Genomic DNA, 26,027 nt, shown 5'->3' on the forward strand with positions numbered 1-26,027 from the left:
ACTGTGTTATGGTGCACATCTGGTCTTTAAAGTTTAAGAAAAAAGTTGCCTAAGTAGGTGAGTGCAGCTGTTTGTCCTACATGGGAGAGGTTTGAGAAGCCTTGAGTCTTAACTGAGTTTGTAAAACTCATTGACAAATGCTATGAATTAGAGATTTTAATCAGATTAGCTTTTTTACTGGTTTTCAAAACCAAAGAAGCTAATTGTGACAGCCGAAGGTTTGTTAACACATGTATAGGATAGTCTGGGAAAATCTGCACACATTATGTGAGCAAACTCTTTTGCAAGCTTTCCTCATGTTAAAGGGCTACATATAGTCCTTCAGAGCCTATACTCCTTCCTTATAGCCTATAGCAGTTGCCACTTTTAGGCTTGGTTCTGGTACTTCTCTCAACCATTTCCTTGAATCTGATTAAAATGCACCTATGCTGGTGTTGGTGCTCCTGATTTATTTCTGAAGAAAGGATAGAAAACTTATATTGCCATTTCTTTCAAAGATGATAATGCAGATTTGGAGAAATATTATTAATCTCTCTTAATGGATCTGATCCTGGAAAACTGGACTTGAGAATAATGTCAGCAATTGTTCCTGGTAAAAAAATGATTATTCTGTAAGTTTTCCATAAGAAAAGTTCAAAACAGGAGAAGTGTCTTTCATCTGACAGACTGGCAGTCCTCACTGCTGTCTTGTGACAAGGATGTGACCTCTCAAGGCATCGTGTTTGAAAGGATCTCTTGTAAACTGTTGATTTATCTGTCTCCTTTTGTGCCTTGCCTTTTTTCTTCTTTTCCCTCATAGATCCACACAGTGTCTAAATCTTTCCCCAGTTCTGGTCTTGTGGTGTTTGTTCTCATTTATTTGATCACTGTGAGGCCCACCTGGAGGTGGAAGTTCATTAGATCTTATTTCAGAGTCAGGGTACATTAGTTAGCATAGTGGTTAAAATATAAACAACAGTAGGAGGCTTTTTAAATAGAAGTTGACCCTTGAAATTGGATTTACTGTAAGCTCAGAAAAATCCCCCCTGAAAGAAATTGCAAACATCATCAGTACAGGGTACATCTCTTTGAATAAATTCACATAAACATTAATTTGTCTAAATTTCAGAATCAGAAAATGTCAGAAAACAGCCATTTGGATATCATTTACTTGCTAAGAGGAGAGGACCAAAGGCAAGATTCAGTTGCCTTTGAAAATCTTCAAAGGAAGGGAAAATCTCAAAAGGCAGCTCTAAGGAAGGGCACATCTGCAAGACTGGGGGGGAACATGAACTAAATGGGCTTGTGCAATTGCTCCAAAGAGTAATGCCATGGCATAGATCCATGGACAGCTGGGAAATAAGGAAGGTATTTTTACTTTATTTTCAAACACAACCAGAACAAGTAACAAAAGTGCCCTGGTACACAGCGCCAGAGGGAACTTTGGGTAGTAACCCCAGAGAGAGAATGTGGATGGGTTCTACCAGCAGGAGCTGCTGAAGGTAAGGTGGGAAGGGGTTCAGAAAGGGAAAAGGTAGCCAAGTTAAAAATACATCCTGTCCTTGCTCTGCACATGAAAGAACACAGAGGGCAGAAGAACTCGTAGATAAGGTCATCTCTGCAATTTCTGACCCTAGACGCTAAGGTGTCCAAGGAAAGGAAAGTGACAGTGACCATAAGAAGATAGAGAGGCAATATTTTTCCAGCAGTGAAAGCTTTAGTTTTTGAAATGTTCATTTGTTCTGGCCGCTGCCAAATATAAGCAAGCAGCAAAATAAAGTCAGATAGACATATGAGAAGCAGAGAAGTTAGGAAGTGAGCAATAGAAAGCAGTAGAAAGATCTAAAGAATTAGCCACTTGGGTTTTTGCATTACTGAAAAAATATCTGGAAAAATGGGGACTGTGCAATTGCCTTTAACATAGGTGTGAAGATCATAAATGTCATAGATAATCTGATAGCAGCCTTTACTGGAGGTGATTATGAGAAAACACATGCAAGCGGCTGAAGAGTGAATTCAGATGTAAACACTTACAAATAGTGCCCAGTTCAGCAGTCAGCACCTAGCACATAGTGTGCTACAGCTCTTTGTACGTGAGGAACAACTTCATCATGCCGCTGCTAGGCAAGAGAGTAAAAGCATTCTTCATATACTAGATAGAGAACTTTGGAGAAACCACAGCTGAGCTAAAGGATGGCAGACAGCAGAGTGACTCTGTGGAATCTACTGGGGCTGGGATCTATGTGGCTGGGCTCTGTTGGGCCTGGGATCTATGGGGCGAACAGCTTTAAGTCCTGCTTGAGTGCCCCAGCATGTAGTGCTCAGCACTAGCACTGCTTTGGGAAGTAGTTCCGCAAAACTACTGCAGTGATCTGCTGTAGCTTACTCCATTTTTCTGTTAGTGGGAGCACATGCCCTGCATGCAAACTTGTTCTTTCTTGATTTAATTATTCTCCTACCATCACCACCCTGCCTGTGAGTGCTAGCCACAGCCTACATGTGGGGCTGCACAACACAAACAGGAAGAAGCACATCATAGGGCCTGAAATGCCACCTCTGTGTCCGCTTTTCTGTTTAGTTCTGTTTTCTTCTTGTAACAGACTAAAAGAAAGTGAGTATCTGTTTGCACTCAGGCTCCTCAAAGACTGGTACCCGGCAGGTCATGGCTACACTTTTTTGTGTTTAGCAGGCAAGCAGTTCCTGTCTCTGCTGTTCCAAATCACAGGACTCAGCTGTGACTGCTGTTCATGCAGAGAGACGGATGTTGAACTCTTCTCAGTCCTCTCTCTCACACCTAATGGTACAATTTAACCGTTTGACCACTCTGTTCAAAATGTTTGGAGTTACTGGGGAGTCCTTGGATGAGGCAGATATTTGGCAGCAGGATGTGGGAGAGAAAATGAAGAAAAGAAGCATAACTACTATTCCACTTCAGGTTAGAAAAGCAGAGAGAGAATGTGTGGAGAGATTTTGCATTTTACCCAATAGTTGTCCAAGTGCCTCCAAAGACCCCAGCAAATGCATGGTATTTCTAAGGTGCTGTTTTGGTCTTTTTCTACACACTTAGACAGTTATATACAAAGATCTGTGCAGCAATGGTGTGTTTACTAGTGGTTCCACCTAGTGATGAAATCAGCTGTCTAGAAATGTCACTAAGATGAATGTTTATAGCTCCTTCTCTGACAGTTTCAGAAAAGAGGAACAAGGCACCTCCATTTTCCACACAAAGTGTATATTGAAATTTCCAAGTGCAGTTTCTGCTTGTCACTTACATGTCAGTTTATTTCCATACTTGTTCTTGGAACATTAACTTGCATAAAGGAAGGATGTTCTAACCAGTTTAAACTTGTTCATTAAAATGAAATGCTAAAAGGGCAAGGCAGCAAATGTTATTGTTAATACTCCATTCGAGGCTGTCCAACTGATCACTTCAAGCCATTTGAATCAGTGAGATTTTCAACAATATTTCAGCAAGATGAGAATATTACCTTCAGAATTAGTTTAATACTTTGGCAAATTGCATGTGTACGTGTGTGTGTGTGTGAGCGCACATATGTGAGTATATGTGTTTCTGTATGTGAGTATAACCTACTGTAACACCTTTGTTTACAAGCAGTTTATATAAGTGTTTATGACACTTCCAGTTTAATGGATGCTGTATAAAACTTCTTTATCCTTTAATAATTTTTATGTTCCTATGCAAAAAGACCTTGCCATTAGATTCCACAGCTTGCATTTGCAAAAGACAACACTGGAAAAGCTGCTTAAGTCTTTTTTCCCTGACTCTCATGTAAACTCCAGAGTTAAGATCAGGAAATTTTGCATTAGAAATCATGGAAAATTTGCTGATGAGCTTTATCATTTGTTCCTGTTATATTTTAATGCAAAGTTAATTTCTGAAAGATATACCATTAACATGCACCATGTGTCCCAAAGACTGTAGCATATCATGTTCTATTTTTGCCATGAGAAGTGCAGACACATAAGGCTCATCACAAACAATGGGGTGGAGGGTGGATGAAAGTGGGGCAAAAACTTGAAGAGATGATGCTATAAGCAAAAGAAGTTATCTTCATAACTTTTTCCAAACTCTGCAACACCTTTCCTAGTAGCAAACTACCCATTAGTCTTGTAATACCTTGTGTAAGATACCTTCTTGAAAAAAAAAGCATTTCTAGCACTCAGAAATGTTTGGAGTGTTGCAGTTATCTCTCAAATCTTCATTCACGAAGCCTAGTCATGATGCAGTTATCTATAGGCTAAAAATACAGGAAAACAAAATATAGGAGAACAAACCAAAAAAATCCAATGGTACATTTGCAAGTGTGACAGAGTAAGAACATACAGTGCACTGAAGCAGACCCAAGAAGCACTGATGAAACGAAGAGGATGGTATTTGTGCACCAAGAATGCAGAGTCCCATTTGATGACAAAATGCTGGTGTTACTACTAGAATCAGGGTCCAAGTTCCTACATTCTGTGACAATGTATTGACACAGTCCTAGTGATAATGACATAGTCCTAGTAGTCAACTGTAAATACAAAAATAGATTTATTATTTAGGAACATCAAAAGACTGGAAAATGCAAGAAACCTCGCTAGAAGTAAAATATCAGTATGTGCCTAAACCAGGACATATGACTGATAGTGAAACGAAAATTCCCATGCTGCAAGACAACAGTTAAAACCTCAACTGGAGAAAATAATGCAAGATTTCCAGACTGCATTCTCACAAAAGCTGAAATCATACCCCAAGTCACAAGACGACACACAGAAAAAACTTAAACAACTGTGAAATCAAGTTAAAGAAGACTCGGAGAATATGGCAAAGTGAAGGCTGGACAGTCTTCAGCCCTTGAGAACATCCTGTAGCAAGAGGATGGACTCCTAATGAGTCTGATGGATTCCTGGGAAAAAAATCCTGTTTCCAAATGTGATATATAATGACATGAAAATTGTTACACTGACAGTCAACCCAAATCTAACCAAAAGTATTGAGAGGTACACTAAAAGAAGTGTCTGGGGAGAATAGCCTTTTTTGTGCTTTGAAACCAAGAATAATAGCCTTTGGTTTACAAGAAACAGCAGCAGTATTTCAGTGACAAATGTGTGGGGTTGTTGGATTTCATGGGCAGTAAGTTGCCCATCTGTGCTACTGCAATCTGTGTCTTACAGGCAGACTGTGCAAAACGTCTGCAGGCAACAGCATCACCCGGGGGGCAAACACCCAGCAGGCACAGTTCAGTATCTACTAGCAAAAGTCAGTATCAAATACCAGAAATTTCCATTAGACAGTGCCCATAGGACCTGAAGAATGTCTTACAGGAACCAAAAAAAACCCCAAGAACAATAACTAGGTCCAGCCAGTTATTGCAGAGAATTGGTGCCAATGTTTTTTTAAAGAACAGCACTACTGGCACAACTTGCAAAGCCAACAGTACATGGGGGATAGAAAGCAAGTGCCAGATGGCAGCAAGGCTTTCACGTGCTCTGGGAAATGTTGTGCTCAACAGGTTCTGAAAGCATCCAAATTTCCTGAGCATACCGTTCAAGAAAAGCTTTTGGGGCTACATTACAACAGGAGAACTAGGGGAGATGCACTGAGTACTATGCTTGAGCAAAAAACTGGTGCAACTAGAGTCGAACTGGTGCAAATAGAGCGTGTATTACATTGGTTGACACAGCAAGGGGAGCTGTTTCTGAGTTCACACCTCAGGTTTTTCTCCAACCCTGTCTCAGAGGTTGATTAGTGAGGTAAATGGTAACAACAGGCTGCCAAAGTGGTTGTAGGCTGAAGCATGGTCACCCTGTAACAGCCTGTTCAGCTGATCACACGGAAAAAGGTGGAAGACAGCCACCACCCTCTCCAGCTCCCCTGGGTCTGTAAAAGTGAAAGAAACTCCACATTATGGGCCACATGTTTTAAAAATGTAGCCTGTACTTATGGCTGTGGTGGGGGTACAAAACTAAGGGTAGACTGGATGGAGGGAAAATGGGAACTTGGAGAGCAGGACAACATTCAAAACCTGGAAGGAATCAAAGAAAAAGATGCTGTTAAGAAAGACTGTGTTAAGGAACAGCTCTTCAAACAGTATCATGATGAGCAAAAGAAACTGATGAACGAGTGTAATGGAAACCCTAAATAATTAATAGAAAATATTAAGGAGTAAGCAGAGTATGCAATTTTTTTTTTAAACTGTAGCTTTTTTAAAAAATCACAAAACAAATTTATACAGCCTGATCTCTGCAGAGTTCCTTATAAAAATAATAATAAAATACTCAAATACCAGATAAAGATTTATAATATACTTTAAATCAGACATTCAGCTGGAAGACTAAAAAATACAGAAATCCTTGTTCAGATTACAGGTCCATAGGAAGTGAACATTTCTTCTGCTATTAGGTCAATACATTTTCTGTTTGGAAGTGGAATGTTTTTAAGTGATACACAGAAAATTGGAACAACTGCTAAAAATTCTGGAACTACCTTGGGTGAGTTGAAGTTAACGGAACAGGTGTGTTTCTGTTGATTTTTGATTCTGCTAGAACATGCCCCACTCAGTAATTTCCTTTGATCACTGCAGTACTGCTTGAAATACTAACGCAGTCTTTCCTGACACTTTCAGTGGCAGTCCTTTTCCACTGTTCTGGGTAGCACCCAGATCAGGTTCCAGGTTCTGGGAGGCTTGACTAACCTGCGGGTACCCTTTCTTTCTCCATCTCCCTGCTGCAGAGTGCACAGGAGCACGAGCTGCCAAGTCTGATAAGGCACACAGTGGCACCCTGGCTTCACTTGTCCATCCTTCTGAGTCATCCTTGCCCTCTGAGACATTTCTTAATTCCTGAACTCTTGTCAGGGCTGAACTGTTGGTGCCACAACTGAGAGCTGGATTTCTGTGCAAGTGCCTCACAGACATGTTAACCATACCAAATGCCCCTTTGCCCGCTGCAGTGGGTAGTTGTTTTTTCCATGCAAACATCTAACCTAGGAAGGTTAGCTGATTGCACAGCGCAGCACACAGTTTCGCTAGGGTGGTGAGAGTGGATGGAATTAATCACAAGAAGAAGCAGATCCACCATACCTTCGTCCAGTTCCTGACAGCAAAGGCACAGTCCAGCTAAATTTTGGGAAAATTCAGCTTTGGCTTCAGGAAAATTCTCCTTGCCCGGAAAACACTTTAGGCTTGAAAGAATTTGAATTAATGTAAAGTAATTACAGGCTAACACTGAAATAAGCAATTGGTACTGCACCACGGTGAAAAACTAGAAAGCAATACAATGGCTCAGATTACGTAGCATCTGTTTTTATTTATTTAGTAACATTTTGCAGAGTAAAATACCCTCTACTTGTTGATGCTAGGTATGATCCGAGCTCAAAAAAAGTTGGAAGATTTAATAAGGTCCTTCAAGGACCTCAGAGACTACAGTAGAGCTGCGGATGAATTCCCAAAATTTAGGTGTGGGATTCTGACCGCTCTCCCTCCCCTGCTGATTTGGTGACCAAGCTGCAAGACATGGCGGGACCCTCTTTCCCACTGCTTAAATGCAACAATGGTCTGTTGATTTTTCCATCTTAATGCATTTCCAGAAGAAATCTGGTTTGCAGCATTTTTTTGTGTCTGTGATCACTAGAAGATATGAAGCAGCTGCCACCGTGTGGCAAGCTGAATGAAAAAAAAAAAACAACTTTCAAGGTAAGAAAGGGGAAAAAGGTGAGAGGAAAGCCAGTAATTACTGTATATGCTAGAGAAAAGTGTATCTTAATAATTCTGATGAGTTAGATGACTTACAGTAGAATTAGAGTGATTATTCTTAAGCATTATTTCCATAGCATCGGTTTTGTAGCTAAATAACGCAGGGAGGGTAAAAAAGCTCTACAATCTATGTCTAAAATTTTCATGGTGAAAGTCAGAGTCTGGGTCATGTTCCATTCCTTTTATTTTTTTTTTAATTTTATGAATGCACACATGAAGAAGAATTCATTGACTTACAGGTGGATTATTAAAAAGTGGTGTCTGGCAAATGGGGTGGGAAGGGCGCCCCTTGCATATAGCTCAGCAAGGCCAAAAATGTGTCTGTGGGAGCTGGGACTGAATGAGGACAGATGCCAGCATCACTGCTGGAAGCTGCAGGGATGAGAAACTGCCTCCTGCTGCAGTAAAAGCAGATCAAAGAGACCTGGGTATACTCAACCATCAGCATAGATGGAGTGAGAGCTGGGCACCAGGAGACCACATGCTTGATTTTTAATGCTAGGCTATGAAAAAAATTTAGGTAAGGGTTTTACTGGCATTGAAAACCTTTAGCTTGAACTCATTTTGCCTGTGCCCCAAAGATGGCTGGATCTGAGCAAGCTTCACAGTTCCTGGGATGGCATCTTATCTATGATACAAGGTCTTAAGGCTAGTGCTTGGACTTGGGCTTAGTCTTCAGACTTGCCAATGTATCATAGAATCTTAGAATAGTTTATGTTGGAAAAGACCTCTTAGATCATTGAGTCCAACTGTTAACCCGGTATTACCAAGTCCACCAGTAAAAAAAACAGGGTAAAAACTACCTTCCCTTCCATAACAAAGTGTTAAAACCATGGCAAGCCGAGACAGAGCGAACTGCAACAAATGGCAGAGCCCTGCACGGTCTGCCGTGAGCAGAGAGGGAGACAGCAGCCCCCAACCGGCGCTGACAAGAGACCCCCTGTGGGGGGGCAATTCTGTCGTCTACGGTGGAAAACAAGTAAAAAAAACCGGGGCCGAGAGGACAGCTCACACCCTTTGTGCAGTGACAGAGCGAAGCTGAGCTGCAAATAGCTCAGGTGAGACTCTGCACAACTCAACGCTACAGCGCTTTGCTGTGAGCCTCCCGAGAAGCATACAAAATTAACTTTGTATCTTGCTGTCTCAGGACCTCTGGCAAGAACATTGAAACTTTAAGGTCTTTTCTTACGTTTTCATCAGTTTCCTCAAGACTTTGGTTAAATTGTTGAGCTTGTTAAGTTGTTAAACCCTCAAGGACACCTGAATAGAAGCAGTTGTTGTGACAATTTAGTTCAAATAACGTGTTTTAAAAGTTCCTAAGCATCTCCAACCTTGTTAATTAATCATTTAAGAAATTGTTTAAGTTGTTAAATTCTTAAATACATTTATATCTGTTAATAGAAGCTCTGTTAGAAGAAAGCCCTTCGCAGGACTATCAGTCTCTCGAAGCTGGGGACGGTGGATTTTCTTGTTCTTTGCCCCTGTCTGGGGTGGGGGAGGAGTGAAGCTTTCGGGAGCCAAAATGATGCTTCTTGCATAATAGTGGTCATCTGTTGCTTGGCAACTGGGTGGAGAGAAATTCTGTCGTCTCCAGTTCTTGTCCCAGTCCCTGTCCTAGACGAGGAAAAACAAAGCATAACAAACTGAAATCTCCCCCATCACCCAGTTTAACTCTTATTAACTGTTTAACTTACATCACTATGGGGAAAGAAAAATTTTCTTTGTTGTCTAAAATCCTTAAAATTGCTTTTTGAGTTTATCTCCACAAAACCAGGACATTAGAAGCCTGCCAGAGCAAACAAGACAAACTGCTTTCAGTGAGAATGAATAAAACTTTTCTGATTCCTGTGATATCCACGAATGATGGGGACCACTGAACGCTTGCTTTTGTATTTGCAAGTGCAAAGTCTTCTAGTGCCAATGTGGTAAAGAGTTTGATTTTCTTATTAAGATAATGTTCTAAATGTTTTTACTCTGTTTTTTAATTGTTTCAGCAAGTGAAAAGATTCCTTGATAACTTATATAAAGATTTCACATGAACATTGAGAATGATAAACAAGTATTTGATCCCTTCTGCCCTTACAGCATTAAAACACGCAGCACATGAAGTTACACACAGCCTTCAACCTTGAGGTAAACAGGCAATAAAAGCACAAAATGACTTTTTGCCTTTATTTCAAGCTCCAGCAAAATGCAACTTTGAAGCAAAAAGACACTGAAAGCCATCAAATGACTTCTACTGCTTTACTTCAAAAGGCCATTCCTAGATAAAGCTACAGAGAAACTGCGTTTGCCTAACCTCTACATCTGTTTTTTCCACACTAGCCAACTGAGACTGTTTAAATTGTTATTAACATGTTTGTTAAGTTTGTTACTAAAGGCAAAAAGCGGCTAACAGAAATGGATGGACAAAAGCTGAAAATTAACCACATTCTAGAAACCACAGACAACTTAAACTGATTGCTTGCAAAGGATGCTGAATTTCAAGCTGTGTTAACATGTTGTAATGATAACTCGTTTTATATACTGAGTTATTGTGATGGTAACTTGGTCTAGTTGTTTACAGGAGATGCTAAGTTTTAAGTTATGTTAACATATTGTGAAGGTAACTTGTGTATATATCTTTGAGTTTATTAACTTATGGTTTTCTAAAACAAAAACAAAAGGGAGAGAAAAGAGAAAATGCATGTGCATAAACAGGTAAGACATTTAGGTTTGTTAAGCCTTATATTCTTCATATTAATTCCTTTTCAAATTTTCAAAACAAGTACAGTTGCCAAACATGATTACCAGAAGTGACAGATTGCAAAACATACAACCAATAACGACTGCAAAACCCTAAACTATGTGATTTAAATAGACACATAATAAAAATTCTAAGTATGCATGTGTGAGGAGAGAATGTAAAGTGGCCACTTCTGTATGAATGAAAAAACTGTATGAATGAGAGAAACTGTGTAAACTTGTATGTATGTAGACTTAGAGATACTTTGTGCTTCATGTGCTTTGAACAAATTACACTTGCATCACAACACTTGTTCTCTAAGGGCCCTTTTCTTGAAATGGAGTTGAATTTCTCCTGGTTACCAATTACATGCAGGCCCTTGGGGAAGTGGGAATCGATGTTCTGCCCGATTATGCAAAAACTCTCAGGTTAATAAAGTTGTTGTTTATCCCATATACACACAAACCCTTAGGAAGTAAAAATTCAAATTTATGTCAAGCAAGTTTCAAGGATTACAGATAAAGGTTCAAATAAGTAAGTTCGTTGAGAGACCAAGGTAGGCAGTGAGCTGAATCACTGTGACGCAGTGGTCATTGTTAAAGGGGGTTTACAAAGTTTAAAATGTACTGTTATATGCAATGTTCTGTATTTCCTCATAATAATAAAGAAGAGAGGAGATGTAGGAGTTGGGTTTCAGTAAGGGTGCCGAACAGCATCCTGGGAGATGTATTATATTAATACATCACAGTGGTCTGTTTTCCTCTTATTCCCCTGGATGAAAAAGTTGTCCTTCAGAATACACTAAGATGACATAGGCTGCAGGACATGAACTGACTAAAGAGCACTTGCTGCAAAATGCAGCTGTACAGATCTGAAAGCTGCTGGAGGGATGTAACTGTTACATTGCAGCCCTGGTCAGTGTCCTGGTTTTGGCTTGCATAGAATTAATTTTCTTCTTTGTAGCTGGTACAGTGCTGTGTTTTAGCTTTAGTATGATAATAATGTTGATAACACACTTATATTTTGGTTGTTGCTAAGTAGTGCTTACCGGAAGTCAAGGACTTTTCAGTTTCCCATTTTCTGCCAGTGAGAAGGTGTACAAGAAGCTGGGAGGGAGCATGGACAGGACAGCTGACTCAAACTAGCCACAGGGATATTGCATACCACAGAAAAACATGCTTAGTACTTAAACTAGTGGGGGCCACTACTTGCTGCTCAGGGACAAGATGGGCATTGGTCAGCAATTGTATAGTGCATCACTTGGGTTTCTTGGGTTTTATTCCTCTCCAATATTTATTATTATTGTTATTGTTATTTTGTTTCAATTATTAAACTGTTCTTATCTCAACCTTTGAGTTTTATCTTTTTTTATTTTTCTCCCCACCAAGGAAGGGATAGGGGAATGAGTGAGTAGCTGTACGGTACTTAGTTTCTAGCTGTGGTTAAACCACAACACTCAAGAATTGTTTTGATAGATTACTATTTTCTTTTCCCACAGACTCTACAGGAGGTGACACTTATAGCCAGCTGTTACCAGATGTGGTGCGTGTCGTCGGGTCAATATCTTGCGCCATCGTTGCGGGGGAATCATTTGGTATGAGCTCTTGTGTATGATCATCACACTTCTTGAGATTGCAGTACTCCCATAAGGTGTTGGGGTCAGTGGTGAAACACCATGGGCTGTTGTCACCATCTGGATTTCTACAATAGTTGTCCCTCAAATCCCTGCAAAAATATAGTCAATAGTCATGCTGTGTAAGACTGGAAGTAAGCATAGAAATATCCTGATAAAAAGTTGTGGAACTGTACTATAAGGATAAAAACATTTATTATTGTTTTCACTTATTGCAGGTATCCTATTGATAGCAAACACATTTATGGCTGTGATGCTGGTGAAGAGTTATATTTCACATGTACATCAGAATCATGAATACATTTATGCATAAGGAAACATAATTCAATTACTGGCTGATATTCTGGATGTACCATGTCAATATGCTGAGTAACTAAATAAATACCTGATATGCCAATAATTTAGTTTCTCAATATATATGTATAAGCACACACAGTTATGTGAATGTGTGAATTAGTAATAAATATGCAGAAAGATTCATACTGCTGGTGGGCCCTTATGCTTTTCAAATTTTTGGGTTTTTAATGCCAAAGGGTTCTTTTTAACATTCAGAAGAAGGACAAATAAGTGCTTATTTGATCGCCTCTCACGCTCCCAAACCCTGTTTCTACTGAATTCAGTGGAACCACTCCCAAGTCTGTGCTTCATGGGGCAGGGAGAAGTAGAATCTCTCTCTTCAATAATTTGCAGAGTTTCAGTATTTCCCCATCCTGAATCACAGCACAGTTACAGAATAAAAAAGAACTGAAATGTTTTTTTTCCAAATATGATAGAACACATGAATTCCACTTTTTCGCAATTTGATTTTAGTTTTTTAAAATGTTTTTGAAAGACATCATCCCCCCTGAGGATGTTCCAGTTTCAATACATCAGTATTTTGATGTCTAAATATAACTGAAAAATTCTAATTATTTTGGGTGATAGCATAAAAAACGTAAAAAAATGGATGGATTTTCTTGCAATTGAAATCTTGTTGCTTTCCTACCCTTACTAAAAACTGACACATTAGTGATTATGGCTAGCTCATCACTGATCTAGTCACTGCTGGTACAGTTTTTTCAGCCTGAAGAAGACAAATAAAGGGGGAAAATTCAGTATGCAATTCTGGGTGCACAATTCCAACTGTAAAGAACACTTTGATGGTATTTCAAAGCATAATGTATCTGACAGTGTGTTTTGCATCATAAATGCTGTGTTCTACCAAGATTAAAAAATGAGAAAGTCCACCACAAAAGTCTTAAATTCATAAACAAACCACATATTTCAGCAGCTGCCCAGACTCTGGATACAAGTCTCCTGCTGTTGGTTACAGAAGCTCAGATTTAAGAGTAAAGGGACACAGCTATATTTTGCTCAGAATTCAGATGATTAGTTTTTAAAAATGAGATTAACAGAAAATGTTTCTATGTCTTGGAAAAAATCTCTTTCACAGATACATTCCCTAGGAATGTTTTAAAGCGTAGATGTACAAAGATAATGCAAACCAAGCAGTAGTCATTCTCAGAGAAAGAGAGAAAAGGTAAGATAAACATACGCATCTGGGAATTTGTCCGGGGTTTTTTCATGCCTGTGTGGGAACATGGAGTTCCAGGCCTGGCATTTTTTTCCTGATGCAGTGATAGAAGTTGTGCCACGATAACTCTGGCCTTTGCCTCGGTAGCACTCCTCTGTCAGGGGAACCTGTATAGGCACATCTGCAGCAAACAACAGAAACTGGTCTTTTGCGTCATAGTTTTATGTTCTTACTGAGTAAGCACAAGAAAGCATCAAACACACAGGATGACAAAAAGGAATGACTCATTTATACAAACAACCAGCAGCAGAAGGGCATTTCCAAAGTTATTTAGAAAACTTTCATAGCTTAACATCATGTGTTAAATGTTGTTCAGTGAAGGCTTCACCATTTGGTTTCATTTTGGTATATGTGAACATGCTAGAATTAAAGATAAGAAAGTTCACATGAGAAATCCTCACAGATGAAATACTGGTGATTTTGACCATGATAAATTTCTCAAACAGACATTATATTAAGCTTCAATCTCTCCATTATCCTTTTTATTGCACTAAGACGTTCTTGTTACTTTTTGTCCTTAAATGAATGAATGTTTCAATGTGATTTTGATTTGGAAATAAGACTTTGGAAGCTCCTGTCCTCTCTTTTGTGGCTACTTTCAAAAAATGGGAGTTCCTTTTATTTAGCAGTTTTTCATGTCTTTGAACCTGATTTTAATTTTTCAGTGAACTTGCTATAATTGCCCTACATTTGGGAAAAAAAAGGAATATAAAAAAATAATCCTCTTTTATCCAGTAATTCTTCTGTTGGGTCACCTGGTGATTTACATCCTTCACTGTGTTTTCTTAACCACTGACAGTTCAATATTTGGCAGGTTTTGCAACATGCCAGGCAGACAAGCATTAACAACAGTGATAAAGTGACTGAAAAAATATTTAATACATTTACAGTGAGAAACAATAAACCTCTCAGTGTTTTAAAGTCCTTATTTCAAGTACACTCCACTATTCATACCAGCACTCTCTTGTTCTCTCCCATCACAGGGAGGAATTGTGCAATATTCCCATCTAACGCTGCTGTTGATGGTGTAGCACCAAGGTCTCTTCTCTCCATCAGGGTTTCTACAGTAGTTTTCCTCTAAGCCCCTGAAACAAAAACACTGGCTTTAAACTACTCATGGAAATCCAGAAGAGTTTTGTGCATGACTATTAACAACTACTGCATGCAGAAGTCAACTTAGTAGTTATATTTATTCTTTTTGGAGCTTAATTACCTCATGCATCACTGTTTTGGGACTAATTAATGGTCTTCAAATTTACAGTCTAAATGCTGAAGATATATGAAGAACTGTTTCAATGCTTTTGCATTCTACTCTTGTTGTTGAGGTCAAGGTACAGCAATAAAAGCTGACTTCGAAACACAAGCCATTGGTGTACCTGACATTACAGTAATAACCAGGCAAGGCTGGATGTGGCAGACTGATCCTGGAAGTGTATAGGAGCACCAGTGCATGCTGCTCTCTGCCCTGTGATAGTGGACAAGGTTTCACGTGCCCAAGAAAACTTGCAGGATCAAAATACAGAGTAATAAGCTAGGTCAGTCCCAGCTACCCTTGCACATCGATAATTCTCTGAAAACCCAGTTCCTCTGACCTTGGAGCAAAAGGATGTATTGGAGCATGTTGACCTTGGAGCATCACTCTTCAGAAGAGTAATGCAGTGAAAATGTGCTGAAACACAGCCAAGGGATTTTCAGTAGTAACTACTTATAACTTTGCAGTGAGATGTGGGTCAGACAGGTGAGACAAATATATGAGAATAAAGAGGGATGCAGAAAAAGATGGAGAACGAGACTTGAACAGAAGTAATGAGCACTGACAAACAGCAAGAAAATAGCTTATCAGCAGAAATGAGGAGCAACTGGGCTCCTCTTGTCTCTGCATCTGATTCAATAAGGAATAACTATGTTCTTTGGTATTTGTTACAATGATGAGGTTCGGCATACTTGCAGGGATATCTGTCAGGAATCCAGCCATGTTTGTGAGGTAACTGTGTGTTCCAGCGTTGACACACATTTCCTGATTCAGTGATGGCTATCCTTCCTCGATAGTCTTCTCCTTTCCCTGAAAGACACTGGGAGCCTGGGCCAGAGACTGGTGGGTGTGTAGCTGTAACAGGAAAACACAAATGAAGGGGAGGGAAGGCAAGGAAAATAGTACTTTCAAAAATATATAAACCCCCTTTATTTTCTGTAATGTCGAAAGTGCAATTTTTTTTTCTTTCACCAGAGGTGACCTGAGTTAAAAGCCATGTCAAAACCAAAAAGTACATTTTTACGAGCAGTTGGACAGCTAGACAAATGTCCTGTGTCTGCCCTTTTACAGCAGTCAATAAATAACTTCGCTGGGTCAAGACAGACTTTGTGCCTGCAGTCCCCTGAGAGCAGAACAGGAAAGGCAGTAAGTAGTCCTGTACAGTCTTGTAAAACCAAGTGAAATGAATATTATACACACAAGTAGGGTGGAAGGGCAGAAAGGGACAAGAAGAAATTTTGAGAGAAAGCAAAGCAGCCTTCAGAGCTGAGCCTCTGGAGTCAGTGACTTGGGAAAGTGTGGCAGAAGGAAGAGTGAAAGAAAGAAAGTGAAGTGGTCTGGCACGTGGGGAATAGCAAAGAAAGTAAGAGTGATGATCAGAGGCCTAGAACCTGCAGAGGGCGAATGGAAAATGAATTTACAGCACATACCTATTATATATACTTTGTATACAGAATTTCCCAAGGAGATAAGTATGACTCTAAAAGGTTGACATGTTCCCTAAACTTCAAGTTTTAAGCACCGAATAGAAATGCTATGGTAACTTTCACAATTTATCATGCAGAAGTCTATAAATAGTTATTCTGCCATCTGTAATGAAGAGACCTACATCCAGCAAACACATGCCACTGCTTAGAGCACTGGCAAGTGCAGATGCATAAGAAAGCAAGCTGTAGAGATAAAAACACACTTTTTTTTTTTTCTCTAAAAGTGCCATCCAGTTCTACAAATAGCAATGCTACTCTCCTTATTCAGTGCTTTGGAAATATCCAGATTTAGTGTGCTCAGCTCAATGGGTTACGCTCACTCACTGATAAGTCAGGTGTTTCCTCGAGGCCTGAACTTGTTTCTCTGAACTACATCCTCACTGACCTTACGTGATTTTACATAACTGAAATTTAGTGAGCGATTCTGCGTATCACTGTGCACTTTCCTTCCTTCACAGAGGTATCCTCAAGCTACTCAGAATGGAGATTTCTTGTCTTTCCCCTCCCTGCATAATTGTAATTATGTAATGAGAAGAGCTACCCTCTGGAGTGATCTCAGGAAATCAGACTTACTGCAACGAGGAATTTTGCAATATTCCCAGCGTTTAGTTGGACTGGTAGTGAAACACCAGGGCCGAAGTTCACCATCAGGATTACGGCAATAATTCATCTTTAGATCCTTCTCTGGATAGCTGCACATTGAAAATGAAAGAGAAGCTTGTGAATCAGTTATGGGCAGCTGAAGCAATTAGGCTCTGTCTCCCAGGCTCCGTAGGAATGAATTCAGTGCTGAGTGTGACTCACTGTTTCTGGGTAAATCCATGCATATGAGGCTCTTGGGCATCCCAGTGTTGGCACTGAAGCCCAGACTCTGTTTGCGACACTTCTCCATGGTAGTCCTCACCATTACACTGCATGCATTCCGCTGTAGGTCCTAGGCAGAATGGAAAAAAAAGCAAGGAATGCACCAGCCCATGAATTCAGATCCTGATCTATTCCTGGAAGAATATGCTGAAAGAAAAAGAGGGATTTGCTCGAGCTAGTGATGAAAATAATTCAGAAGCCTAGCCAAATTCAAAATGCTTTAGGAATGTGTGCCATTTGGAGGGAGAAATTTGTCACGTATCTGTAGGTACTGATAGCAATGGGAGTTCAGTATGTAACACAGCACTTGGATCAATCTTTACTCTCTTTAAAATAAATTGCTGGGATAAGAGCAGGACAATATCAGCAAATGATTAAAAAATTTCAGTTCTTCCATATTTACAAAATTACTTTGATAACTCAAGATAATTAGGAAAAAACATCTGTGTTGAGAAATTCTTATGTTCGGTTTGATTTAAGTTCTCATTTGAAAACAATCTGCAATAATTAAACGCAAACAAGTAGCAGGAATAATATTACCTACTTAAACTAACTACTTAAATTCATTCTGTGAAAAGTAAATATACCTTCTCCGGTGTGTGTGATCTGGTCCTCACATTCTGGGATATTACAGTAATCATATCTGGTAGCAGGATCTGTTGTGTAACACCAGGGTCCATTTTCATCCCCATCAGGATTTCTGCAGTAGTTTTCCTCCAGGCCTGCGTTAGGGTGTTTTTGAGGTGTATAGCTGTAATTAAAATTCTATTTTAATACCAGTAATTTAGTGGAGCAGAAGGGAAATGTCCAATTTGCTGAGGTAGCTGTGAGCTTTATTCATTCACAGTAAAAATGAGGAAAACTGTAAGCCATAAATGAAAACTGAAAAAACATTCCGTAACTATCATTATTAGTAGCTTTCTCCCTAAGTCCCAATTGCCAATAAGGAGTGATCTTACAGCCTGCAAGAACTATGACAGTCTCAAAGGACAATTGATGCCTTTAATACTTACATCCGTCTGATCTAATCTGCTCACTGTGACGTGTGGCTCTGTCATGCATTTATATAAATGGAGCTACTTCAGAAGCTGTGTTTTTCTAAAGACTATTCACCAAACACCAGATCATGCAGAGACCTGAAGCAGGTGACACTAGGCTTTTTCCTGCAGTAATCTTACCAGAGAAGACTAAATGGCTTTTAAACAATCTGAACGAGTGTATCCAACTTTCATTAGGATAAAACTCCAACACAGATCAGAGGAAACGGAATCTCTGTTTCCCTTCTTGCTTCAATGAGCCCAGTGGCAGCCAGCCCTGAGAAAACTCTACCTGATTGGGTACTTTTGGCCCTTGGATACTTTTCTTAATGTTTTTTCTTGACTGTCTGTATGGCAGGTAGGGAGTCATAGAGCTGGACGGGTATCAGTGCTTTTTTTTCCGCACTTCATACCAAACAGGGCAATTATGATCCCACTGTCACCGATAGCAAAATTTTCATCATGTGTTGATAGGAGCATTTCATCTGGTTAAGACACCTCACGTTTAGACACAATTTCTCTACCTGACAATGAATACTTTCCTTTTCCAGATCATTGCAGTTCTCTGCCAGTAGAGTCAGAAGCATTAAGACAGATGAAGATAAAGCTGTCTTAAAAAGTCACTTGATAACTGCCTTTTGTAACTTGCACTATAAGGCTGTTTATACATATGAAGTTGGGGAAGCTTGGAGGAGTGTGAGAACACCATAAAGACAAATATAAACAAGGGCATACTTTGGTTTGTGGGGTATTTTTTCTGCCCACTTCTGGCATGGAATACCCCTCCAGGTCTTGGCTTCTGTTCCTCTGTAGTCCTTCCCAGTCCCTCTTTTACATTCTAGAAGGTAAACTGAAATGGAATTGGCTTTGTTAATTCAATGGTGTTACAACATTGCACGTCTTGAAATTGAAAGTCTGCAGATATAACTGAAGTTCATCAGTTCATGATGAACCATGCTTTACCAATGTTTTGAACCTCTTGTACATGCAAACATATGTGATTCTATAATGTAATTTAAAACAAATTAGTTACAAACTAAAGAGAAAAATTTCTGAAGCATTTTTACAAAGCTAATAAAATTTAGTGAAGAAAATAGCTGTATCAAATTACAGGTGGTTTTGACATGCAAAAATGCATGTTTTTACTATCATAATACTGGGGTAAATAGGAATGTCTTTCACCAGCAGATGGAGATTTTTTGAAAGGCATTGTTCACAAGCACATTTGCAGTGTGGGTGTCAGGTAACTATTCCTTCAAGAAAGAAAATATTTAGTTATCAAAATACACTTGTCACATAAATGGCCCCCAAAACTTTGATTCCTCTTAGCCTCAGACTCTCAGGTCCTTTCCAGTGGAATTCCAAGAAAGAAAGAATGCAAATCATGTTGATGATGCTTTTATTGGCAACAGACACTGGAAAATCTAAAGTTATTAAGGGTAGTGATCTTGTTTTCCCCTTCCAGCAATTTGCTTGCACAAGAAGAATCTCCCTAAACCCCAAAATATAAAATGGAAATGTTAGAGCAAGGATGAGGTACCAATCTGATAGGAAAAACTGAGCCTCGTTTGAACACCTTGCAATAGTTACTGCAATCACAATGTGTGGCTGGGACTACAAATGTCTGTGCTGCATGTCTTGCCGAAAGGGAGCTTCTGCCTGGTTTGTCAGGGTACTACTGGAGGGACCAAAAGTCTAGTCACTGCTACTCCAACACTGATACCCAAGTCTCAGCATGTCCATAGCCTTGCCCATGGACTTTCTGATGTTGTCAGATTCCTCCTAGATTATTTTAGCTTGTCTAAATAATAAAGCTGGACACATCTGACAGCCAGGGAGAGGGGGTGAAGACTGTATAGCTGGGTCAGGAAGGAAAACAACCAAGTATCTTTCCAGGTCAAATGGCATATTGAGACCACCACGGATTTAGGCCTCAGTATTTGATCCTTCTTGAAGAGCATTTTTAGTGACATAGCTTCTTTCTGTTTGGCCTCCATATTCTCAATTAGTTTTCTGTCCTGTACAGGAGTTTGCTTTGCTCGCCTATAATCCCTGATTGTGTTCTTCAAAAGAAGGATGAGATCAAAAGTCAAACTATATGTCAAGACAAAATTAAAGTTTGATTGGACAAAATGCTCTGCAAAGAATGAGATGACTCTAACCGAGTTCTTCAGAAACGTTTCAGTGACTAAGTGCCAAAGCTTTGATTATTACCCCTACAAGAAGGTAAGCATCCCAGATGACCACTCAGCTAGTAAAAATGCCATGGTTCTTAAACTCTCAAGAGGCCAATTAGAACCAAAGGGAAATGCACTTTTGAAAGTGGGATTGAGAAATCTGACTCAACATAATGTAGTGAATGAGTCCACTTTGTGAATTACTCCAATTATTAGCAAGGAGGTGTTGCCATTAACATATGGAAAGTAACAGACAGACATATATTCATGGAGTTGCCTTTGTAACTATGGACAATCCAGAGTATGGTCTGCATACAGATCCCAAAGTGTCTGTGGTGGGGTAAAATGGAGTGTCTAACATTGGGTGGCCTAGTACAAAAAGACGAACTATTACACTCACAAATGGATGAAACTTTTTGTGTCAAAGTAGATGTTTTGCACAGGTATTAATCCAATTCCAAGGAAAATAAATTCTAGCAAAGATTGAGACCAGAGTAGCTGTTATGAACTCCAAGTTCTGAGTCAGGTAGAGGTGAGATTGTTCAGTCATTGTGAACCTAAAGGAGTGGCAGAGCCACAAAATTGTCCTGGAGATTGCTTTTTCCCAGCAGACCGAATTCCATCATATCTCAGCAGAGAGGAGTTTTACAGCATCTATTTCCTGGTGCTGAGGAGCTGTGGTGGGGATAGAAAACTTTTCTGATGTTCAAGGAAACTAAATGTCTTCATTTACAAATTCAAGTTCAGGCTGGGTGACACTGTGGTTACTTGCTTCTAGGAAGGTGAGTCTCACTTCTAACAGCCTTCCAAAAAGTATCTCTGGTTTGAGGTGGATTTGGGCCATTACAGATACAAAATGCTGCCATTTGGATTATCCAGAGACCTCACAATGATGCTGGCAGTGGTAGCTGTGAGTTTCAGAATGAATGAGACGGTTTTGTATTCCTGCTAGCAAAAAAAAGAAGGAAAACGACTGTACACTTTTGTACCCCTGCCATAACAGGCACCTACAGGCTGATGAGCTAGTCCCTTGGTGTGAGGAACAAGATACAGTGTCTCCTCCTGAAGCGGACTCATGTGGTGACATTTCCTTTAGTCCTGGATATGGCTAGGAAGGAAAAGCTCTGCTTCCAAGAGGATTAGGAGAGAGGGGGACAGACCTGTACCTCACTCTACAGTTTCAGCTAAGTGTAAAAAGTAAACAAGACAAATCCATCCTGACACATGAGAGGGTGCCAAGCTAGGATTTTTTTTTTCTGCAGGAAGAGGTGGCTCCAATGGGGCTATGAGCAGCAAAGCTGAAGGTTCTGACTAAATTTCTAGATTACATGTGTTGAGGAAGGTCACTGGGATGAGCATTGAGGCTGGTGACACCAGGCCTGTCTTCCATGGAATAATTTTGGAGGAGGTGAAAATTTGCATTCACCCACCTCACTGAAACTGTCACCACCTGCAGCAGTTTGCTCCAGCACTGCAGCAGAGAGCACAAGGATGAAGTTAAAATAGGCTTAACGAGTAGCATCTTACTGTATACATACTTCTCTTTTCATAAAGAACTGCATCCCTGCTGGCGAACATCACTGACATTTTAGCATTTTCAGCCAGTGTTAAACACTGTAGCTTTTCCCTGGTGAATAGGAAAGCCCTGTTGAAATTGAGAAGAAAGCAATATTTTAAATTCAATACAAATTATTCAACTAATAATTATTGTTCTATACATTTTTAATTTAATAGCACTGTCCTGTATCCATTTCTTTCTTTCAGATACTGCACTCAGTATTTGAGACACTGAGTTAGAGTCTGGCTTTTTTTATTGTTCTGAAGTGGCTCATTTATTCAGGACATAAGACTATATATGAATAAGTTATTGTGTGGGAAGCTAGTTACTGCATTGGCAAAACATTATCAACAGCATTCTAGCTGCTCAGGTTAGTATCTTTCCCTACAATGGATTAGAAACATTTCATTCTTCTTTTGTGAAAGAAGCCAGCATCTAGCAAAAGAGCACAAGTAGCTCTCCATAAAATGAATAAGAGTGGGAACTTGAACATTTACTATAGAATGAGAAATACATTGTCAATCCACTCTTTACTTGATCCTGTGGTAATTTATGGGTGAAGATAAGCCACAAACTAAAGGTACAGGCTGTAGGCAGAGCTGTAGCAGAATGGGGATGTTGGTTCTGAGCAACTGTAGGAAAATACCATTGATATGCAGACATCCACAATGACACAATTTTAAGATTCAACAGGAATTACCTGCAATTAAAATTTCTTTCTTCTTCACATTTCTCTGCACATTCTTTTTCGTTAGTTGTCTTGTAAGACTGTTTATTTCGAGTTAGTATCCAAACACCATCTGTTCTTATATAGTCACCCAGTATATCTCCTTTCACTAAAAGGGAAGGAAAGGAATCAGACATTAAAAATGAAAATTCTGCAGTTAAGAAGATCTGTGAATTTGAGTCCCATTTTCTATGTAGCTTGAACAGGTGAAGACACTATTTATGCTGTGTAATTCTAGGTAAAAGATTATAAACTCTAATGTAATTTCTGTCTCCCAACACAATCACAGCTGTATGACTGTAACATGCCATAGGAAAAAAAAAACAGCAGAAAAAACATGTAGAGAAGCAGTTCTGAATGGAGTTATGCATGAGTTTGAAGCTAAGAACAAGAAATGTGAAGTAAGAGTGAGGGGGGACAGAGAGAGAGAAACTAAGTGGTGTCAACACCAGTCAGAGAAAGAGGAAGTGATACCGATATCAAAGTTTTGAAAAAGAATGAATTAGCTGAATGTGATATTATGACATTTCATGTGGATTGTGCACTCACTGCAGTTTTATTGGTCACTAACTAGTTGTTTGTACCAAGATGTCTTGCTCTAGAGCAAGAAACCACAGTCATAAACTTACTAAATAGCATTTTATAATGGCCACCATTATTTTATTGTAATGAGTTGAGCAGACTTACTAGTGAAATTGTCCAGCTGCATCTCTGTTGCAACAAATTTACCCAAGATTTTAAATTAGTAAATGATTGGTAGTATTATATCTGAAAGCTACATGTGCATAAGATGTATATGAGGTATCTGCTAATACATTTAACACAGCTCTAAAACATTGTTGCTCACAATGGATTTTGTCAACTAACTGATTTTTTTCCTTCTATGTCTATAAAGAATTTATGTTCTGTTCCTAAATTCTATGAGAGTTTATTTCCACTTCCAGCATCAGGTTACAAGGTTACACAAGTGATATGGTTCAATTATTTCATTTTTTTCAAGCTAGATTATTATTGATAGATACAGGATGTTCATAATTTTGTACAGTATTCTCACAGGTAATGTTGTGAATCTTTCATTTTCCCTCTCATATTAGGCTCAATTCACTGCAGCATCACTCTAGTGTAATTAATTCCCACAACATATAGGTCATCCATCACCTACCTCCATATGACACATATTCATATGAAATAAAAGGTATTTGGGCCACTAATGAAAGTAAGATGATTAATTGCCTGAGAGCATCTTCTGTGCCTGTTTGCAGAGTTGGCTCGATGCTATAAAAACCACGTGTCTTAAGAAATCCCTGACACTGAGGCCTCCCATATCTAATCCCACTGTTACAGCTGGACTATGTGGAGCACCAATAGCCCAGCCTACTAATTTCTCCTGACGGATTCAGTAACCCACTGCTTCCTCTCCTGAATTTTTTTCATAAGTTAACTAAGGCCAACGGTCCAGAATTGCAGGGGACTAGAACAGGAAAATACTGCTTTCCAAACTTAATTGACACATCTTAAAAGATAATTCAGATCAGCAGAAGCTTAGATAACAAAAAAGAAAAGGTGAAAAGGTGATGCTAGTTGCCTGAAAAACATTGCAAAATGAAAAATTAAGAAAAGAATACAACAGACTAAAAAATGCATCAGGGAATGTATTAGTCTGACTAAAGTCCAAAGCTTTATAAACCCAGACACGGCACATAATAATTGTACAGAATATTCAAATATATGTGAACAAACCTATTTTTTCTTTTATATATGTATCTTTCCAGACCTGACCAATACTGATCCAGAAGACATAAAAATTGGTTTTAAGGCAGTTGTGTACTGTCACTTTGGAGCAAGTCAGCTAAAGCTGATAACAATGAGCAAACAAAAAACCCCGCTTAATCAGTTGTCTTTTACAACCCAGTGATATATTCCTGTTATTCTGACCTTAAATGTCTGAGCTATTAGAAACTCATACAAACTACACTGATATGTATTTTACAGTACTCTTTAAAAGTCATTTAAATGCCATAGAATTATATGCAATTTTAAAGTACTAGAGAGTATGGTATCTGATTAAAATCTGATTGAAATGTAAACTACATGTGGAATAATAATTTACAGCATTTGTAGATAAGTTTAAAAATCATATATTACCATTAGTGGGACACCTATCTTCTTTTGGAGTTGTAAAAAAGAATTCTAGACATATTTTTAGAAAAGGTGATCTAGGTTACTGAAGAGTAAGCTCCTAACTACTGCCTTCAGCAAAACAAGGGAGAACATTTTATTAGAAGTGTTTGAAAAATTTGAAATTTCTGGAATATAAAGGAACTTGGTAATTTTTCCTTTTTTTTTTTTTTTTAATATTTCATTTCAAAGCTTTAAAACTCCTATCATAAAGGGTGAAAACCATGATCACTGTGCTTAGCATTTGATCCAAAACCTGCTGAAATTAGAGATAACCTTCTCAGTGACTGCTATGGGTTTTGTAGAAGCCTTTCACAGGCTGCTTCCCAAGGGTGCCCCCATCTCTGGCCATGGGGCAGTTTTGCAAGGAGTCACTAGTTCCCAATAGAGACACCAAGGCTGCTGCTCTTCTGGTGTCTCTAACAAATACAACCTGGGAACAACCACAGCTCTCATTCTATTAAGCAGCAGCTTTTGCTGGCCAGCAAGCCCTGAATCCGTCATCATCCAGGGAAGTTGTGACACAGGGATTTGGGGGCCTACCTTCACCACATGGAACTTGCAAGTATTTAGGTCCCAGTCTCACCTAGGTAAGGAGAAGGCAAAGGACTCTTACCTGAGCTGAGCAAGAACAGAAAGAGAAAGGCAGCTTTGCTAATCCTCATTTTGGCCCCGCTGGCGGGTGCTGGAAGTTGTGTGTGTCAGTGCACAAAGTTTTATTGACTTGCACTGGAGTGAGACAGCATCAAATAAACAAGGCAGGAGGATTAAGTTAATCATTTTCCTGTGCAGTTTCCCCCTTGCCATGATGTGGCCATTCAAACAACCTTGAATTGGATGGATTACCAAATCAGACTCAATCATTTCTACTGGATGCTGGGAAATGTGAAGGCACTTTCCTGTTTTGTGGGACATGCTTTTGTTCTCAGATTGCTTGGCCTCACTTTGGCCTCACAGGGGGATCACAGTGGTGGAAAGTACTGGGACTCAGTCACAACCTAATTCTATATAGTCCTGGATATTCGGCTTTAGGTTCCAAAAGTATTTTCAGTCACAGACCTGCACTGCTTAGGTTGGAACTGC

The 26,027-nt window shown here is 39.3% G+C and overlaps 1 protein-coding gene across 2 annotated transcripts; it reads right to left on the reverse strand.

Moving 5' to 3' along the window:
• Window positions 1-8,512: 8,512 nt before the first annotated feature.
• Window positions 8,513-25,692, reverse strand: LOC113942852 (plasminogen-like). Of its 2 annotated transcripts, XM_027633989.1 has the most exons (12): window positions 25,561-25,692; window positions 22,740-22,875; window positions 22,020-22,126; window positions 19,040-19,154; window positions 17,855-18,018; window positions 17,208-17,337; window positions 16,977-17,095; window positions 15,609-15,771; window positions 14,619-14,749; window positions 13,626-13,785; window positions 11,993-12,183; window positions 8,515-9,347 (listed from the first exon to the last, which is right to left on the reverse strand). In XM_027633989.1, the coding sequence occupies exons 1-12, from the start codon at window positions 25,607-25,609 to the stop codon at window positions 9,280-9,282; spliced, it is 1,533 nt and encodes a 510-aa protein (XP_027489790.1). In that variant the 5' UTR covers window positions 25,610-25,692; the 3' UTR covers window positions 8,515-9,279. The 2 variants fall into 2 exon arrangements, with proteins under 2 accessions (XP_027489792.1, XP_027489790.1); XM_027633991.1 differs by lacking the exons at window positions 17,855-18,018; window positions 19,040-19,154 and having other exon boundaries at window positions 8,513-9,347.
• Between the last annotated feature and the right edge of the window lie 335 nt (window positions 25,693-26,027).

This window comes from Corapipo altera, unplaced genomic scaffold (assembly GCF_003945725.1).
Source record: "Corapipo altera isolate COAL_440 unplaced genomic scaffold, ASM394572v1 2b, whole genome shotgun sequence".
Taxonomy (NCBI): Eukaryota; Metazoa; Chordata; class Aves; order Passeriformes; family Pipridae; genus Corapipo; species Corapipo altera.